The sequence below is a fragment of the Orcinus orca genome, chromosome X (assembly GCF_937001465.1).
Source record: "Orcinus orca chromosome X, mOrcOrc1.1, whole genome shotgun sequence".
NCBI classification, from domain to species: Eukaryota; Metazoa; Chordata; class Mammalia; order Artiodactyla; family Delphinidae; genus Orcinus; species Orcinus orca.
The window spans coordinates 28193162-28213898 of record NC_064580.1 but is presented as its reverse complement, the minus strand read 5'-3'; the positions used below and the strand labels follow the sequence as shown (position 1 = coordinate 28213898).

At 40.5% G+C, this 20737-nt stretch overlaps 1 protein-coding gene across 5 annotated transcripts in view; it reads left to right on the top strand.

The window, feature by feature from the left end:
- DMD (dystrophin) overlaps nt 1-20737 on the top strand; it is a 2251544-nt gene that overhangs the window by 2161958 nt on the left and 68849 nt on the right. For all 5 annotated transcript variants that reach the window (XM_049704774.1, XM_004281026.3, XM_004281027.3 and 2 more), the window contains 2 exons: nt 17121-17287; nt 19554-19665. In XM_049704774.1, coding sequence (XP_049560731.1) covers nt 17121-17287; nt 19554-19665 — 279 coding nt within the window. The remainder of the gene's footprint in view (nt 1-17120; nt 17288-19553; nt 19666-20737) is intronic.

Below are 20737 nucleotides of genomic sequence, written 5' to 3'. Positions count from 1 at the left end.
CTTTCACTTAATCTGAACAGTCTCCCAGCATTTTTTGGTTTTTTCATTCATGATATTGACATTTTTGAAGAGTCCAAGCAGCTTTCTTAAGAATGCCTCATATTCTGGATTTTTCTGGCTGTTTCTTTGGATTAGATTCAAGTTGAATTTTTTTGTTTTGGCAAGAGGACGACAGAGGCGCTGCTGTGTCTTTCCCACTACATCACAGCTGGAGGGACAAAATGACACTTGGTTCTTATCAGTAATGCTAAGAATGGTAAGGTGGTGTCAGATATTTCCATTGTAAAAGTGTCCTTTTCCCTTTGTAAATTAGAAAGTCATTTTTGTGATATTTTGAGCACTTGTGATCATTCTATTCCTCAACAGCCTTTCACCCTATGGTTTTAGCCTCCATTGGTGATCCTTTTCTAATTCAGTGATTACATTAGTGGTCGCCTAATAGTGGTTTTCTCATTCTACCGTTTTTTCTGCACGTATTAGCTGGTTTTCTTCTGTAACAGAGCTCCCACTTTTCCCCTCTCTTTTTCTGAGTATCACCATGGACATCCAGGGTGATTTTCCGTGTAGAGAGAATGGGACTTCTCCTGACTGAGCTGCCTTTGGATACTATTTTTGCCATGACGTTGCTTAAAACGCCAGTGCATGGAATTAACCATCCTTTCCCCCGTAACAATGTAAGCATGTGTCTGATAAATACATTTCCGTATCAGCCAACTCTTCTGTGGGACCAAGTCATATAACATGAGTTATGTGCTAATGAGGATTGAGAAACTCATAGGCTTTTCTGTTTCTTTTTTCCCTTTTGCTACCTCAATTTACGTTAACCTGCACCTGTCAGTCCATGTAGCTCATATATGTCATAGCATCTGACGGTAGGAGGAAGGACATGTAATGTCAAAAAGGAGGAGGAAAGGAGACGATCAGAAGAGATAAGAGTATGCATTTACCTCAGTGCTTATTGAATATTCAATTGTATCTTCATGTAGCTCTCAGTAGACCAGCATAGAATTCAGTTCAAGATTGGTACCTGGGCATTGTCTCAGGTAGGCCATATTTAGATAGCAGAGCCTCTCGTACTCTTGGCCAAGTTAAAGAGTCAAAAGATTTTGGAGATCAGCCTTGTATGTTCCCATCGGAAATCACTTTTGTCCACCCTTCTTTACAAACTCCTTTAGGCATACATATTTTAGTCTCAACTAATAGATGATCTTGAGCTGTTTCCTCTTTGAGCCTTTTCTCATCTGTAACATCAGGTGAAACATTATCTCAAGAGTTACTTCTCCCCAGGTTTCTTTGATTTTATATGCTGAGTGTTGTAAATGGAGAAGGCAGAAAGGGATATGGAGTACTGTGTATACTTTAAAGCTGGGTCGTTATCAGCCAAGTCTTACCTGATCTTCTGGGTAACAATTCTTGTAACAGAGATACAAGATACAGAAAACAGTCTTATATGTACAGCGTGGCCTTTCACGTGAGACCACCTGTTCTCTGAATAGAAGTAGCATAGACTAAGAACAAGATGTGAAAAACATTGTGTGGAGCCTCATATAAATAATCCCTGGTGCCCCTACACTATAGTTTCCTCAACAACTCAAAGGTAAGACACAAGGATCTTAAGTCTAAGATGACCAAAATGCCACCTTCCTTCTGTTTTATTTGTTACATGCAGGTTTCGTATAATTTTATAGCAGATTTTTTTATCACTCATTTGATTTTCATAAAAATTGGGATTGTTTGGAAGAAGAGTCATTAATATTCTTTACAACTTTTTCTTGTTCCTCCTTTTATGTTCGTTACTAGTGTAGACTTCTCTCTTACGTAAAATATTCCACTGATGCCCTTGGTAGATTTAGTGGTTGTTAAAGAAATCGTAATAACAGCTCAGGGAACAGTCAGGAACTGCCTGTCCTATACGGTCTGACCCTGGCTAACCATTCTCTTTGTAGTTCTAAATCTTTGTGTGCAGACTGTAATTCACAAAACAGTTTTGATCAATTTGAATTCAGCAAATCTTTCCAAACACTAGGGCTTTTTACAATCAGGGCCAGAAAAGTTGGGTTGTCAGCTATCAATGCTATAACCTATTAACAGTGGCAGCGATATTGAAAGGGTTATTTGGATTTATGAAGGGAATATTTTACTAGTGAAAACAGCAGATGAAAATGGCCAGGAAGGAGAGATTAACCTTTTTAAAAAATCTGTGGTTTGTCCCCAGTATTTTCCATAAATTTCTGTCAATAAGAATGTTTGGAAATTCTATCCATGCATATGAATGCATGCAGTATTTCTGAATTTACTTACTATTTTTCTTTGAAATGGGCAGGAACTCTACTAAAGAAATGAAAACATACACTCACACATGTACACACACACACACACACACACACACACACACACACACACTCTTGTACTAGCTGACTGCCTTAACCTTGCTTTGGTTAATGATTTGCCATGAATAAATAAATTTCTGTTATTTGTCATGAAATACATTGCATAGAGTTTCTATTTGAAAAGCAACCTGATTTCAAATCAGGGTCTACGATTTTAGCGTGTTCCCTTGTTACTTCCAGTTTGGGCTTTTTTAATTTATCAGTCCTTTCTCTTTCCTCTCTCCACAATATGTAAGTATATTTTTAGCTTACAATTTTAAACATTGAGGTATAATTGACATATAACATGGTATAAGTTTAATGTACAACCTTAAAAATTTTTAATTGAGGTATAATTGACATATAAGATTTTATAGTTTAATGTACAACGTGTTGATTTGACACTTACATTGCAATATGAGTACCACCCAAGTGTTAGCTAACACCTCTCTCACGTCACAGAATTACCGTTTCTCTTTTGTTTTTGTTTTTGTTTTTGTTTTTTTTGTGGTACGCGGGCCTCTGACTGTTGTGGCCTCTCCCATTGCGGAGCACAGGCTCTGGACGTGCGGGCTCAGCGGCCATGGTTCACGGGTCCAGCCGCTCCGCGGCATGTGGGATCTTCCCAGACTGGGGCACGAACCTGTGTCCCCTGCATCGGCAGGCGGACTCTCAACCACTGTGCCACCAGGGAAGCCCCCGTTTCTCTTTTGTGGTGAGAACAATTGAGATCGAGTCTCTTAGCAACTTTGGAGTTTATAATACAGTATTGTTGACTAAAATCACTGTGCTGTGTATTAGATCTCCAAGACTTATTTATCTACTAGCTGTAAGTGGATAATCTCCCCAATTCCCCTACCCTCAGCCTCTAATAACCACCATTCTACTCTGTTTTGGGGAGTTCAGCTTTTTAGATTCCACATATAAGTGATACCATACATATCTGTCTTTCTCTGAGTTATCTCACTTAGCATAACACCCTCAAGGTCCTTCTTTATTGTCAAAAATGGCAAGATTTCCTGCTTTCTCGTGGCTGAATGAATGATATTCTACTGTATATATGCACACCACATCTTTTTTTATCCATTCATCCATTGACAGACACTTAGGTTGTTTCCAAGTCTTGGTTATTGTGAATAATGCTGCAGTGAACATGGGAGTACAGATATTTCTTCAATATCCTGTTTTCGTTTCCTTTGGATATATACCTAGAAGTGTAGTTGCTGGATCTCATGGTAGATCTATTTTTAATTTTTTGAGGAACCTCCATAATGTTTTCCATGATGGCTAAACCAATTTACATTCCCACCAACAGTGCACAAGGGTTCCCTTTTCTCCAGCCTCACCAATGCTCATCTCTTGTCTTCTTGATGATAACCATTCTAACAGGTGTGAAACGACATCGCATTTCTCTGTCCACAACGTGTTAACCAATGAAGCCCTTCTCTACCAGTCAGTAATTGAACAGGCCTACCGTAGCTTCTCGGCTTCTGTGTTGTAGAGGATAGCTGCCTGCCTGTTAGGTGCCCTGTAGCATTTAGTTAATCACAGTGGACCCATGTTGGTTTCTTAGTTTCGACACATGAACCCTGGCCATGTACGGTGTTAACGTTCGGGCAAGGTTTCTCAATCTTGGCACTACTGACACTTTGGCCTGGAAGATTCTTTGTTGTAGGGGGCTGTTCTGTGCATTGTTAGATGTTTAGCAGGATCCCGACCTGTCTCTGTACCCCAGTTGTGACAACCAAAAATGTCTCTAGACGTTGTCAGATGTCCTCTGAGGCACAGAATTGTCTCTGACCTCGAGCACGGCTGCCTGCCTGTGAGGTTCCCTTCAGGCCCCCAGTATAGATTTTGCATCTTCCTACATTTTAAGCCAGATCATTCTAAATATACCCTCCAAATCCAGGAATAGACTCTGGGTTAGCCTTTTGCATGTGATACTGTAACAGACAAACCAACAGAGGCCAGTTACTTTAAAAACTATTTAAAAGTAAATTGGGCGTTTGAGAACGTACTTATTTTGTCTTCTGTTCCTTAGACAACCCTTATGAGCTTTTTTCTTTCTTTTTCTTCTCTTCAGGATGAGTAGGCAGTATTTTTTTTTTATTCTAACCTCATTCAGATACTACAATCCTTCCTTTTAATTATCGTGATCACAGTTTAATTCCCACCCATCGTTCAATTCAGCAAACCTTCATGGAAGGTGTAGAAACATAGTTCCTGTCTTTAAATAACCTGCAACCTAGGAGAGAAACGAAGGAGGTTTAGACAAGTATTGTTTCCAGAGCAAAACGTGGTTCCTTTTTATCATCTGAGAACTACTGGGTACAGTCTCTTACACAATGTTTACTTTTCTCTATACTAAGTTTTTTCAGTTTATTAAGGATTGACATGGTTTTTCAAAAGCCTGACAATTGCAATGCCAGTTACCGTCTCTTAAAAATATGTTGTATGTGTTTTTAGCAGTTGGAGTGTGGGGCTTGCTGAGAAACCTTGCCATTGCATTTCTTCTGTGGCCATGAACTGATACTGTTAGCCTGAGAGAAAAGTAAATATTCAGGTTGACACCCTGGTAGCCATTCAGAGCCTGGCCCTTGAGTTCCTAAGGGTTTATGGAAGGCACAACGGGAAAGAAACCCAAAAGTTATTCTGAACCCTGGCAAATCCCCTAACTCCCAACTTGCCACGTAATGTCCTTTGAAATTATTATATTGGTAATTACATCCCTTGGCTAGAAATTCCAGATACTGGGATTCTGGGATTCCTTTAACTGTCTGGGGGTTTTTTGGTTTTTTTAAAATATTTATTTTTTTACTTTGGCTGCGCCGGGTCTTAGTTGTGGCACGCGGGCTCTTCATTGCATCATGCCGGCTCTTAGTTGCAGCATGCGGGATCTTTAGTTGCGTCATGTGGAGTTCTTAGTTGCAGCATGCGGACTCTTAGTTGCAGCATGCATGCAGGATTCAGTTCCCTGACTGGGGATCGAACCCGGGCCCCCTGCATTGGGAACGTGGAGTCTTACTCACTGGACCACCAGAGAAGTTCCCCCTTTAACTGTCTTTGTATGTTGTTAAGATGACATCTGTATAAAGCCACCCTGCCATATGCCGTAAGGCGGCAGCAGTAATTACAGTGGATTCCTTCCCTAGCCTCCATGCTGTGGGTAGTTGCTGACAGGAGAGGACCAAGAGAGAAGGAGTGGAGATGCAAGATACTTACGCACTGTGGCTGTCACAGTGGAAGGAGCTGTGATATCCTTGCTTTGTGTGTGCAAGCCATAAAAGAGAAAAGAGGAGGCATTGCCCAAAACAAACAAACAAACAACAAAACAAAACAAAACCCAGGGCTAAATGGCCCGTTCTAAGAGTTTTTGCTTAGATGGTTTGAAACTGGCATTTAGGGGCAAGGGCAAGGTCATCCTTGATAGCAAGAGAAGCTATCTGAGACCTATATGTAGGTCAGCAGATAATGGTACCTACAAGGATGCTCTCAATCCATTGCCACCATACCTGTCTTTTGACCTCAGCAACTTCCTGTCATTCCAAACTAACCTATTTATCTTTTTCTAGAATGATCAAAATGTAATTTTAGCTGGGTTTTAGTTCCAGTTGTTTTAGCTCTTTAGAGACGCTTGCCTGATTTTTAATTCTTCCCTTCTTTATCGCCGGACAAAAGGAGAAGGAATATAACACTAGGATACAGAATGGTTTGTAGTAAACATGAAAGATCGAAACAGAATGAGAATGTGAATCCCCATATCTTGTCTTCAGTGCTGTCAGTTGGCATAGCCGAGTGGTTTTAAAAGAGCCAGAATGATGGACCTTGCGTCTGTGGAGGTGGGAAGAACCTTGAGAATTTCCAGCCTTTAAGCACAGGAGAATCTATGGTATTTTGAAAGAGGAGAACATTCTCTAGCTTCCCTTGGTAATTCACACTAGTGCTTTAACAACTTTCATTATCAGGAAACGCTTCCGTATGAGTTACAGCCTAAATCCTTCTTGTTCTGTCCTCAGTGGAGAAATCGAACAGCTGGTCACAGGCCTGTATGGCAGAGCCATTCACATAATTGAAAACTGTTATTAAATCGCCCCTTCAGCCACTCTGTCTTGCACAGCCTCGTGTTTTTTGGGTGTTTTTTAATGACTAAATAATCCCAATTCCCTTAAACTGTTCTCACAGGTCTTTCAAACCCTTTAATTATCGCTCTGCCTTTCTGCCAAGCCTTCTCTAAGTTCTGGGTCAGCTGTAGCCACCAGAACTAGACACCGTTTTCTAAGAAGGCTTTGAACAGTACTTAGGGTAATGTGATCATTTCTTCACACTATACTTGCTATGCCTTTATTATACATCACAGACATGGTCTTTTTTTTTCCCCCTTTATTTTGGACGCCTACATTTGTTGCTGACCCATGGTCAGATTTTTTTCTGTCTTCCGGAATGAATAGAAGCTTTCTGTTAATATTATGCTTTCTGTATTAAGCCTGAATTCTTTCTTTGTAGCATGTCTTTGAATCTATCATTAAACAAACTATCATTTAAACCTAAGTCAGGGAAATAGATATAGGTCCAGATTAGGCAACAATAAACCCCGTGTTTTAAATTGGAATGAATTAGCAATGCTTTTCAATTTGCTGTCTTTCGTTGATGGTTTTTGTCCTAGCTCGAAAGGGTTATTTTGATAAATTTAGTTTCTAGACCAGTGGAGCGAGAGATTGTTGTAGGACATATTGTAGCCGAAACTTGATGTTGTTTTTACACAGTCTCTCACTGTATCTTTGTTTACAAGATGGAGAAACACATTCAGTAGAGACTAAATAATAATATAACTGGAAAGAGTCACAGTCCAACAAGCAGAGAGGGCTGGATTCTGGATTTGTGTTGACCAGAGGTGCAGTCTGTGGAGTGCGGCCCATGTGTGACCTTGGACTGTTTGATATTCACTAGTGACTTTTTGGTGAAGACAGAGCACATATTTTAAGATGTAAAACTTACACAGAGTTGGGAAGAATGGCTAATTCATTGGCTGTAAGAGTCAGGATTCTTAAAGATATAGATGAGATTATACAGCGGGCTAAAACTAACAGGAAAGTCCTTGACAGAAGTGGAAGGAAACAAATCCCAAATGAACAAGTACAAAATGGAGGAATCACTGAAAACAGCCAACTGCATTTCTTATCATGCCCAACAGTGCATTAGTACCTTCTGTTCACAAGCCTTATAACTTAAAAAAAAATGATAAATGTCCTGGGATCACTGAATAATTAGTGTGGGAAACTCTGAGGTCAAATAAGGTTTAATGTGTTTCTTTACTGACAACCATCTCAGCTTTTAGTATGTTAACGTGCATTAAGAATTTTAAGAGACAGATATAATGTGCAATGTGTCCTTAATTAATCTGACCTTCTCTTCGTGAAACATTTTGCTGGATCATTGATCTGCTGGACACACTGGGAAACACTGACCCAGAGATTTTAGTTGAGTAGAAACCCTGTGTGAGCCTATAGTACAGAACAAAAGAAAGTCATCCAGTTATACTGTCCAGAGAAATGGAGGTACCATTCACAGCAGATCATAGTTGGAAAATAGTTTTCTAAAGGACAATGGCAAGCCAAGCCATGTCATATGAGGAAGAAATAAAAGGAATAGGGATGAAGAGGCACGGACAGACATGACAGCTCTGGTAAAAGATTTAAAGGGATTTGTGAAGGCTGAGAACTTCTGGGTTTCTGGTCAAACATATAATGATAATGACGATAACAACAGCAAACACTGACATGGCTATTGTTACGTGCCAGACATTGTTCCAGGTGCCTTTCATTTAAAGCTTAAAGCAACCCTACGAGGTGGGTGCTATTAATAGTTCCATTTCATGGCAGAGGAAAATTAATACACAGAAAGATAAAGTTATTTACCCAAGGTAACACAGTCAGTGGCAAAGCTGGGACTTGAACGCTTGTGGTTGGACTCTGGAGCCTGTGCTCCTATTGGCTATGCTGGTGGATTTCAGCTCGGTGTGACGAAGCACTTTTGACAGGGGTGCCTGTACACAAACGTTCAGGGTCATCCATTTGCTCCCTCGCACGGGTGGTATTTATATAGCGGCTATAAGAACACACTGCCATTGGATAAGTTTGAACCCGGTGACTGCTGAGAGTCTTACAGCTCTGTGGTGCCGTTCCAAAAGTATGAATTCACCTCCACGGCCCCTTTTATCTTCAGATTCTATAATTCTTTTTTAATTTTTAAGCAAATTTTCACAAAGTACCTCTGTGATGGCACTCTACACAGAGAGAAGTGCTCAACAAAAGCTTTTGATCAGTAGCTTGAGTTGATACCATTTTGCAGCTAGGAAATTCAAGGTTAAACAGCTCATTATGATGGTGTTAAATTTATAATCAGGGGTAACGAGTGGAGTACTTCTGAAGTAGTGTTGCAAGCCAAATGACCTGTCGGTCCAGATCCTACTATTCGGTTGGCCAAAGAGTTCATTTGCGCTTTTTGTCTAAAGTGTGAATAGATTCCTTATTAGCAATCCACATTCCAAGAGAAGCAACATGGGTTTGCAATTCACATACTCATTACTTGTATGATACTAAATATCCCATCATGTATTCAGTGCAAATTGGTCTCAGAATAGGTAGTGCCCTTTGGTTGGCTCTTGGCAAAAGCAAATGAAAATTGTCTCTGGAGAAAGCACTTTCATTCTAGGGGCTCAAAGTATCTCCAGAAAATACTTTTAAGGTTATTATAGTTCATAGTAAAGAGAATTAAGCCCACAAGAAACTAAAGTGACTGAGAACCAGCAGAAATAACAGACCCCTGAAGCAGACCCGCAATAATTTCATATCTTGGAATCATTAGAAAGAGAGGATTTTTTTAAACTATGTATATACTCTGTCAAAAAAATAAGAAACAACATTGAAAATTATCTTTAGGGAACCACAGACTATAGAAGTGACTTTAAAAATGACCAAATAGGGCTCCCCCGGGCAGCTGACGTGAACCTGGTCTCCTCAGGACCCGCTGGGGCTTTGGCTTCTGGAACACATGGGGTTGAGTCCATGCTGATAGCCCAGGGGCTTCAGGACAACACGGGGTCGAGTCCATGCTAATGGGAGCCAAGTCTCCTCAGGACTTGCTGGGGCTTTGGCTTTGGGACATTGTGGGGTCCAGTTCACGCTGGGAGGAGCCCCGTCTCCTCAAGACTTGCCAGGAGGTGGTGTGGCTGAAGGAAAAGGTAATCCACAGGACCCAAGACATGGTACCTACTAACATACTCTTCCCACGGTGCCTCTTAATACCATGTGGACTACTACAAGGGAAATAAGTATCACAACTTTGGCTGAACTTGGTCTGGCCGTATGGCTGACAGGGTCTTGGTGCTCCGGCCAGGTGTCAGGCCTGTGCCTCTGAGGTGGGGGAGCTGAGTTCAGGACATTGGTCCACCAGAGACCTCCTGGCTCCATGTAATATCAAATGGCGAAAATCTCCCAGAGATCTCCATCTCAATGCTAAGACCCAGCTCCACTCAACAACCAGCAAGCTACAGTGCTGGACACCCCATGCCAAACAACTAGCAAGACAGAAACAACCCCACCCATTAGCAGACAGGCTGCCTAAAATCATAATAAGGTCACAGGCACCCCAAAACACACCACGGGGCGCGGTCCTGCCCACCAGAAAGACAAGATCCAGCCTCATCCACCAGAACACAGGCACCAGTCCCCTCCACCAGGAAGCCTACACAAGCCACTGAACCAACCTTAGCCACTGGGGGCAGACACCAAAAACAAAAGGAACTACGAACCTGCAACCTGTGAAAAGGAGACCCCAAACACAGTAAGTTAAGCAAAATGAGAAGACAGAGAAATACACAGCAGATGAAGGAGCAAGATAAAAACCCAGCAGACCTAACAAATGAGGAGGACATTGGCAGTCTACCTGAAAAAGAATTCAGAGTAATGAGAGGAAGGATGACCCAAAATCTTGGAAATAGAATGGAGAAAATACAAGAAACTTTTAACAAGGACCTAGAAGAACGAAAGAGCAAACAAACAACGATGAACAACGCAATACATGAAATTAAAAATTCTCTAGAAGGGATCAATAGCAGAATAACTGAGGCAGAAGAACGGATAAGTGACCTGGAAGATAAAATAGTGGAAATAACTACCGCAGAGCAGAATAAAGAAAAAAGAATGAAAAGAATTGAGGACAGTCTCAGAGACCACTGGGACAACATTAAACGCACCAACATTCGAATTATAGGGGTCCCAGAAGAAGAAGAGAAAAAGAAAGGGACTGAGAAAATATTTGAAGAGTTTATAGTTGAAAACTTCCCCAATATGGGAAAAGAAATAGTCAGTCAAGTCCAGTAAGCACAGAGTCCCATAGGGGATAAATCCAAGGAGAAACACGCCAAGACACATATTAAACAAACTATCAAAAATTAAATGCAAAGAAAAAATATTAAAAGCAGCAAGTGAAAAGCAACAAATAACATACGTGGGAATCCCGATAAGGTTAACAGCTGGTCTTTCAACAGAAACTCTGCAAGCCAGAAGGGAGTGGCAAGACATGTTTAAAGTGATGAAAGGGAAAAAGCTACAACCAGGATTAGTCTACCCAGCAAGGATCTCATTCAGATTCAACGGAGAAATTAAAACCTTTACAGACAAGCAAAAGCTAAGAGAATTCCGCACCACCAAACCAGCTATACAACAAACACTAAAGGAACTTCTCTAGGCAGGAAACACAAGAGAAGGAAACGACCTACAATAACAAACCCCAAACAATTAAGAAAATGGTAATAGGAACATACATATCGATAATTACCTTAAATGTAAATGCTACAACCAAAAGACATAGACTGGCTGGATGGATACAAAAACGAGACCCATATATATGCTGTCTACACGAGACCCACGTCAGACTTAGGGACACATACAGACTGAAAGTGAGGGGATGGAAAAGATATTCCATGCAAATGGAAACCAGAAGAAAGCTGGAGTAGCAATTCTCATATCAGACAAAATAGACTTAAAAATGAAGACTATTACAAGACACAAAGAAGGACACTACACAATGATCAAGGGATCAATGCAAGAAGAAGACATAACAATTGTAAATATTTATGCATCCAACATAGGAGCACCTCAATACATAAGGCAAATGTTAACAGCCATAAAAGGGGCAATCGACAGTAATGCAATCATAGTAGGGGACTTTAACACCCCACTTTCACCAATGGACAGATCATCCAAAATGAAAGTAAATAAGGAAACACAAGCTTTAAATGATACATTAAACAAGATGGACTTAATTGATATTTATAGGACATTCCATCCAAAAACAACAGAATACACATTCTTCTCAAGTGCTCATGGAAATTCTCCAGGACAGATCATATCTTGGGTCACAAATGAAGCCTTGGTAAATGTAAGAAAATTGAAATCGTATCACGCATCTTTTCCAACCACAATGCTGTGAGACTAGATATCAATTACAGGAAAAAACCTGTAGAAACTACAAAAACATGGAGGCTAAACAATACACTACTAAACAACCAAGAGATCACTGAAGAAATCAAAGAGGAAATCGAAAAATACCTAGAAACAAATGACAATGAAAACACGACAACCCAAAACCTATGGGATGCAGCAAAAGCAGTTCTAAGAGGAAAGTTTGTAGCAATACATTCCTACCTCAAGAAACAAGAAACATCTGAAATAAACAGTCTAACCGGGGCTTCCGTGGTGGCACAGTGGTTGAGATTCTGCCTGCCGATGCAGGGGACACGGTTTCGTGCCCCAGTCCAGGAAGATCGCACATGCCAGGGAGCAGCTGGGCCCGTGAGCCACGGCCCTGAGCCTGCGCGTCCGGGGCCTGTGCTCCGCAACGGGAGAGACCACAACAGTGAGAGACCCGCGTACCACAAAAAAAACAATCTAACCTTACACCTAAAGCAGTTACAGAAAGGAGAACCAAAAAACCCCAAAGTTAACAGAAGGAAATAAATCATAAAGATCAGATCAGAAATAAATGAAAAAGAAATGAAGGAAACAGTAGCAAAGATCAATAAAACTAAAAGCTGGTTCTTTGAGAAGATAAAATCGATAAACCATTTGCCAGACTCATCAAGAAAAAAAGAAGACTCAAATCAATAGAATTAGAAATGAAAAAGAAGTAACAACTGACACTGCAGAAATATAAAGGATCATCAGAGATTACTACAAGCAACTCTATGCCAATAAAATGGACAACCTGGAAGAAATGGACAAATTCTTAGCAAAGCACAACATTCCGAGACTGAACCAGGAAGAAATAGAAAATATAAACAGACCAGTCACAAGCACTGAAATTGAGACTGTGATTAAAAATCTTCCAACGAACAGAAGTCCAAGACCAGATGGCTTCACAGGCGAATTCTATCAAACATTTAGAGAAGAGCTAACACCTATCCTTCTCAAGCTCTTACAAAATATAGCAGAGGGAGGAACACTCCTGAACTCATTCTGTGAGGCCACCATCACACTGATACCAAAACGAGACAAAGACGTCACAAAGAAAGAAAACTACAGGCCAATATCACTGATGAACATAGATGCAAAAATCCTCAACAAAATACTAGCAACCTGAATCCAACAGCACATTAAAAGGATCATACACCATGATCCAATGGGGTTTATCCCAGTAATGCAAGGATTCTTCAGTATACACAAATCAGTCTATCTGATACACCATATTAACAAATTGAAGGAGAAAAACCATATGGTCATCTCAGTAGATGCAGAAAAACTTTCGACAAAACCCAGCACCCATTTATCATAAAAACCCTCCAGAAAGTAGGCACAGAGGGAACTTGCCTCAACATAATAAAGGCCATATATGACAAACCCACAGCCAGCATTATTCTCAATGGTGAAAAAGTGAAACCATTTCCTCTGAGGTCAGGAACAAGACAAAGATGTCCACTCTCACCACTCTTATTCAACATAGCTTTGGAAGTCCTAGCTACGGCATTCAGAGAAGAAAAAGAAATAAAAGGAATCCAAATCAGAAAAGAAGAAGTAAAGCTGTCACTGTTTGCAGATGACATGATCCTATACATAGAGAATCCTAAAGATGCTACCAGAAAACTACTAGTGCTAATCAATTAATTTGGTAAAGTAACAGCATACAAAATTAATGCACTAATGATGAAAAATCTGAAACAGAAATTAAGGAAACACTCCCAGTTCCCACTGCAACAAAAAGAATAAAACACCTAGGGATAAACCTACCTGAGGAGACAAAAGACCTGTATGCTGAAAACCGTAAGACACTGATGAAAGAAATTAAAGATGATACAAACAGACGGAGAGATATACCATGTTCTTGGATTGCAAGAGTCAACATTGTGGAAATGACTCTACTACCTAAAGCAATCTACAGATTCAGTGCAATCCCTATCAAACTACCAATGGCATTTTTCACAGAACTAGAACAAAAAATTTCACAGTTTGTATGGAAACACAAAAGACCGCGAATAGCCAAAGCAATCTTTAGAACGAAAAATGGAGTTGGAGGAATCAGGCTCCTGGACTTCAGACTATACTACAAAGCTACAGTAATCAAGGCACTATGGTACTGGCGCAAAAACAAATATAGATCAATGGAACAGGGTCGAAAGCCCAGAGGTAAACCCATGCAGATATGGTCACCTTATTTTTGATAAAGGAGGCAAGACTATACAATGGAGAAAAGACAGCCTCTTCAGGAAGTGGTGCTGGGAAACCTGGACAGCTACATGTTAAAGAATGAAATTAGAACACTTCCTAACACCATACCCAAAAATAAACTCAAATTGGATTAAAGACCTAAATATAAGGCCAGACACTATCAAACTCTTAGAGGAAAACAGAGGCAGAACACTCTATGACGTAAATCACAGCAAGATCCTTTCTGACCCACCTCCTAGAGAAATGGAAATAAAAACAAAGATAAACAAATGGGACCTAATGAAACTTAACAGCTTTTGCACAGCAAAGAAAGCATAAACAAGAAGGAAAGGCAACCCTCAGAATGGGAGAAAATATTTGTGAATGAAGCAACTGACAAAGGATTAATCTCCAAAATTTATAAGCAGCTCGTGCAGCTCAATAACAGAAAAACAAACAACCCAATCCAAAAATGGGCAGAAGACCTAAATAGACATTTCTCCAAAGAAGACATACAGAATGCCAACAAACACATGAAAGGATGCTCAACATCACTAATCATTAGAGAAATGCAAATGAAAACTACATTGAGGTATCACCTCACACCAGTCAGAATGGCCATCATCAAAAAATCTAGAAACAATAAATGCTGGAGAGGGTGTGGAGAAAAGGGAACCCTCTTGCACTGTTGGTGGGAATGTAAATTGATACAGCCACTATGGCGAACAGTATGGAGGTTCCTTAAAAAACTAAAAATAGAACTACCATATGACCCAGCCATCCCACTACTGGGCATATACCCTGAGAAAACCATAATTCAAGAAGAGTCATGTACCACAATGTTCATTGCAGCTCTATTTACAATAGCCAGGACATGGAAACAACCTAAGTGCCCATCATCGGATGAATGGATAAAGAAGATGTGGCACATATATTCAATGGAATATTACTCAGCCATAAAAAGAAACGGAATTGAGTTATTTGTAGTGAGGTAGATAGACCTAGAGTCTGTCATACAGAGTGAAGTCAGAAAGAGAAAAACAAATACCGCATGCTAACACATATATATGGAATCAAAAAAAAATGGTTCTGAAGAACCTAGGGGCAGGACAGGAATAAAGACACAGATGTAGAGAATGGACTTGAGGACATGCGGAGGGGGAAGGGTAAGCTAGGATGAAGTGAGAGAGTGGCATGGACATATATACACTACCAAACGTAAAATAGAGAGCTAGTGGGAAGCAGCCGCATAGCACAGGAGATCAGCTCAGTGCTTTGTGACCACCTAGAGGGGTGGGGTAGGGAGGGTGGGAGGGAGATGCAAGAGGGAGGAGATATGGGGATATATGTATATGTATAGCTGATTCACTTTGTTATACAGCAAAACTAACACACCATTGTAAAGCAATTATACTCCAATAAAGATGTTAAAAAAATGACCAGATACAACTTATAGATACTGAAAAGTACAATAATCAAAATTTAAAACTTAATGTATGGGCTTACAGTAGACTGGATGCTGCTAAGGAGAGAACTAGATACCCAGGCAGTAGGGCAGAAGGAAGTATTGGGAATGAAGCACAGAAAGACCGAAAATAGAGGAAAACTAAGGAAAGCCTGTTCGGAGAAATGGAGGTTAGATTGAGAAAGTCTACCATTTACCTAATAGGTTTCTGTAAGCAGAGGAGAGAGGGAATGGAGAAGAGGCAGTATTTGTTGAGATCATGACTGAGAAGATTCCAGAGCTGACTAAAGAGTCAAACCCACAGTTTCATGAAGCCCCATGAATCCTAAAAAGTATCAATAAAATCCTAGAAGTACAGTACAAGACAGGAAAAGGACAGATGACCTTCAAGGAACCAACAGCTCCACAGCTGACTTATCAACAGTTAGCAGCAGAGAAAGTGAGATAAAGGTGGAATGATATTTCAGCGTGCTGAAACAAAATCAAAACAAAACAAAACACAACAACGAAAACAAAAAAACCCTTTCAATCTAAAAATCTATACCCAGTGAGGATAGCAATCAGGAATGTGCATAGAAAAAGAGACTTTCAGGCAAACAGAATCAGAGAGATTAGCCATCAACAGACACTTAACAAAAGGAAATACTGAAGGATACACTTTGGCAGAACTGATCCCAGATGGGAGATTTGAGATGAAGGACGCAATGAGAAACAAACTCCCCAAAAGTGGTCAATATATGGGTCAATCTAACAGTATAAAAACACGAAACACGGTCTTGTAGGGTTAAAAACAACATATAATTAAAATGTTGACTGTGGTAACATACCAATCAAGTGATGGATAAGTAATATTTTGAATTTTCTAAAATCATTGTACTCGCTGGGAAGAATGGTATTTATTTAACTTAGACTCCGAAAGAGAGAACTAGAGACAGACAGACAGACAGAAAAGCAGCAGGCCACCATGAAAACAGCACTAGACCAGGAGGTTTGGATGCTAGTATCAGCTCTGCTGCCAGGGAGTTAGTTGTCTGGCCTTTGAAAAAGCCACTTCGCTCATCTACATCTCAGCTGTCTTGTCTGTAAAATGAAGCTTTGGGACCAGATGAATTGTAAAGCCTCTTCATTATGATTCTATGAAACACTGAGAAACAGATTCACTTGAAAAAAAAGGGAGCGATAGTTCCTTGAGTTGTTTTTTTTTTCTTTTTCTCCTTTGCAATTTTATCAATAAATGCTTGCATTTTACTTCTGGCTAACTTTTATGTATCTGTTCCAAAACTGGAGCTAAGTATAGTCTCTCCCAGGTGTGTATTTTGCTGTACTTTTCCCGTTTGTTTGTTCTGCTTTGCTTTCTTGTCATCTAGTAGCCAAACAGGGTAATAGCAGTCTCCCAAAGCTTTAGGGGTAGGTGGCTTGTGTAGATGCTGGGGGGACATTTGCAGAAACAGCCTGTGAAGAGTTGGCCTCACTGTGCCACTATTGATCTTTCTTTCTTTCTTTACCGCGTTACCTGAGCTGACATTTGCCTCCTTTACTTTCTTACCTTCTCTCCTTGCATTCTTTGGCCTCCTGTCTTTGCAGGCTAATAATAAGCCTGAGATTGAAGCGGCCCTCTTCCTAGACTGGATGAGACTGGAACCCCAGTCCATGGTGTGGCTGCCCGTCCTGCATAGAGTGGCCGCTGCGGAGACTGCGAAGCATCAGGCCAAGTGTAACATCTGCAAGGAGTGTCCAATCATCGGCTTCAGGTATGAGGAACGCCCCCAAATGTCATTTTATTTGATCATTTCTCACCTTTTTATGACTTGATCTTTTATCTCCTCTACCAGTTGCTGTTAGTTTGGTCCTCTGCACAGTGGGAGAGGAGGTGATCAGGCTGGAGCCTTGATCACTCCTGTCACTCCCCTGATCACTGGGTTGTTCTAGTGGATCTACCTCATTAGGCAGGCGTCTTTCTCCGCCTTCACGCTTCAGCTCTGCAGAGCCATGTTCTTGGTCGATCGGGACTGACTGCCTGTCTCCACCAAGATGTTTGTCCATCAAGTATATACAGATTAACTGTACCTCCTCTTTCCTCGAACCAAAACATTTTGGTCATCTCTTTCTTTTTTCCCATGGTCTTTTCTGTTTATAGAAACTCTCCAAGAATCAGTTATAAAACTAAGGGATGATTCTATTTTGGGAGACCTGTCATGGCAGCTCACTCTCTTAATCACTTTGCACCACAGTTCTTGCCCTAAGGTAACAAGAATTGTTTCGAGCACCCTAAAACATACTGCTTTATCTGTGAATCTGATTGCGCTCTTTTCATAGTATCCTAATGAACTTCTGAGGGAATGAATATAAAGTGTGCAAGTAAATGAAAGATTCACAAAGCAGCTAAAAAAAGAAAACGTTCCTTATAAATTGAAAAGTGAAAGTGGTAGGAAACATCGCAGGTTGTTATTCTGATATTCTTGAAATGTCCCAGAAAACAATTGATTGGCTCTTAAATCTTCAATCTTGTTGACCTGTTTGGGGAGACAGGATATTTTTAAATGAATTAATATTATTGAACAATAATCCCAAATCCAGATTCTGAAATGATGATGTATTTAAACATCTGGATCAACATCAAGGTTTCCATAGCAACGAATAAGCCGTCAAGTTGTAAACTAGCTATATCATCTATGGCTGTTCAGAATCCACTTATCAGCTAAGTAGACACTCATTTCTGGTTATGCTTAGACTTACTTCATTACTTTGTTTCCTAATAACTGCTTTGTACCATTTGTGTGCTTTTCATTCACTGTGCTCCTTTACCGTTGGTGTTTGTCCTACCATACGTCATGCTGTTTACAAAGAGGTTTTGCAGAAACCTTCAGAGGTTTCTAAAGCCTAGATAGACAACATTGAGTAGGCAGTGCTTGCACAGGACACCTTTTTTCCTTCCTGGTTTTGGCAGGTAAGAGTGATGCTGGGGGGTGGGGGGCGGGGGGTGGGGCTCCACTGCATTTCTTACCTATCTTTTCTTAGCTTCCTTCGCCGGTAAGATTTGTATACTGGGGGAAGTTTTATAAAATGAAAAAGGAGAATGCTTTGGAGGATCAAAGAGAGCATTTTCACATTCACTTCTTTTGCCCTTATGAAAGTAGATTATTTTAGGAATGAGCACTTCTCTTTCCTCCTTTCCCCCGCTCTCAGAAGACGGTTGGGATCTAAAAACAGTACCTTTTTTTCCCACATTCCCATATGTGACATAAGGAATATGTTTATTTTAATTGGCTAAGATTCTTATCTGAGAAAGCACAAGCCAGGGAGGGTATGAAATGAAGAATACAGTATTCTGAGAATGGGGGGGAAATGTACCATGTAGTACTTACATCTTACCCAAAATGTGTCTTTTCTTGGGGCTTCCATTATCATGTGGAGGTAATGTGATGAGGGATTTCTGAAGAGAGACAGATGAAAGAGATTATCCAAGTAACAATCTGAAGATGAGTCATCTCCGTCAATCAGAAAATGTAGTTAAAGCAAGATTTGCTTTAATTGAGAGTTCTTGTTTAATTTTCTTTTGTCTTATGAAATGCTTTATCTTTATCATTTTTTGGGGAAATAATTCCCTCAGAAAACTTTTGCGCCTTTTTGATGGGTACGGGAGCCCACAATGCATCAATCTATCCTTTCTGGAAGTTCTTTCAAATTCTAGTATCTGGTCTTCAAAAGCCTGGAAGTTCGCCACTATCTTCCTACTTAATCTGAAAGAGTTCCTAGTGGAGTTTAAATAAGAGCTGAGTTTTTCTCCCCTCCTTCCAAATGTTTATAGGGTACTCTTTCTGCCAAAATATTTTGATACTGTAGGAGAAGCACCAGAGAAATCTGGAAGTAGGAAGTTAATCACTTACCTTGTGGGATTAATGAACCCTGCATTCTGTTTCCAGAATTAAGACAGTGTGGAAGGAGGTTTATTAAAGGGTGTTCTTTGGGAATTTGATTTGAAGAAATACATATATGTTTGTTTTTGTTCCTTACCAGGTACAGGAGTCTAAAGCACTTTAATTATGACATCTGCCAAAGTTGCTTCTTTTCTGGTCGCGTTGCAAAAGGCCACAAAATGCACTATCCCATGGTGGAATATTGCACTCCGGTAAGTTAGATTCCTCCCTGACGTGACTTAGTTCACCTGGAAGAAGTTTCAGTTTTGTACGGTCTTACAGATCGTGTGTCACGCTGTGATTTGTAAGTTCCCCAGACGTTGCCCAGCTAAAGTGGCCCCACATTGTAGACTCCGGATTTACCTTATCCCTAGTGCGATGCCTGGCACACGTGGACTGTCGGAGACACTCAACACATATTGTTGGGTGAATCAATAGGTTTTTCTTCTGTTTTCGTGGGTTGTAGGGAAGACATTTTCACGTTTATTTTGCACGTCCCTCGCGGCTGTGTGCAGAGGTGTTACGGCCATGGGGCACGTTGGGTATGGGGTGGGGTAATATAGGTTCCTTAAAATTCGCAATCCACCACTTAAATTAATGTTGCTCACACTTACCAACTAAATGCTAGGTGTTTACCTTTTAAGCTACTCTGTGTGAGATAGGTATTATTTTTATCCCCTTTTTATAGTTGAGGACTCTTGAGATCCTAAGGTTAAAAAATCTTGCCCAAGGTTCTATAATTAAGAGCTGGAGTCGTCTCCTAAGAAGCTGTTTTGGGAAAATGCTCAGTGGCCAATAGGACTTTGAAAAATCACTGGTGAAATGGAAAGGGCCTGGACTTGGTGGACACAGACCCGGGTGTAAATCTCTTATTCCTTGAACACTAGCTGCTTGCTATTCAAAGTGTGATCTGTGGACCAGCCGCACTGGCATCACCTGGAAGCTTATTAGGAATGCAGAACCTCAGGGCCCACCTTGGACTTTGTAAATCAAAGCCTGCATTTTAGCAGGGTCTGCTGGTGGTATCCAACACATCAAAGTTTGAGAAGCTCTGCTTTAGAGCTTTTCTCTCTTCCATCTTCAGAGTGATTCTCCCAGTTATTTCATTGTCTTCCTCATTTTGCTTCCTTTTGCAAAGGTACTCATTGATGGAGAATGTGCCATGCTGTGAATAGAATGGTATTTAGTGGGTGAAACACTAGAGCAATGTGGACAAAATCGTTTTAAAACTACTGTAAAGTGTGGCAAAACGGAAGGTCAACTTTCTGACCTCCAGACTTCTAT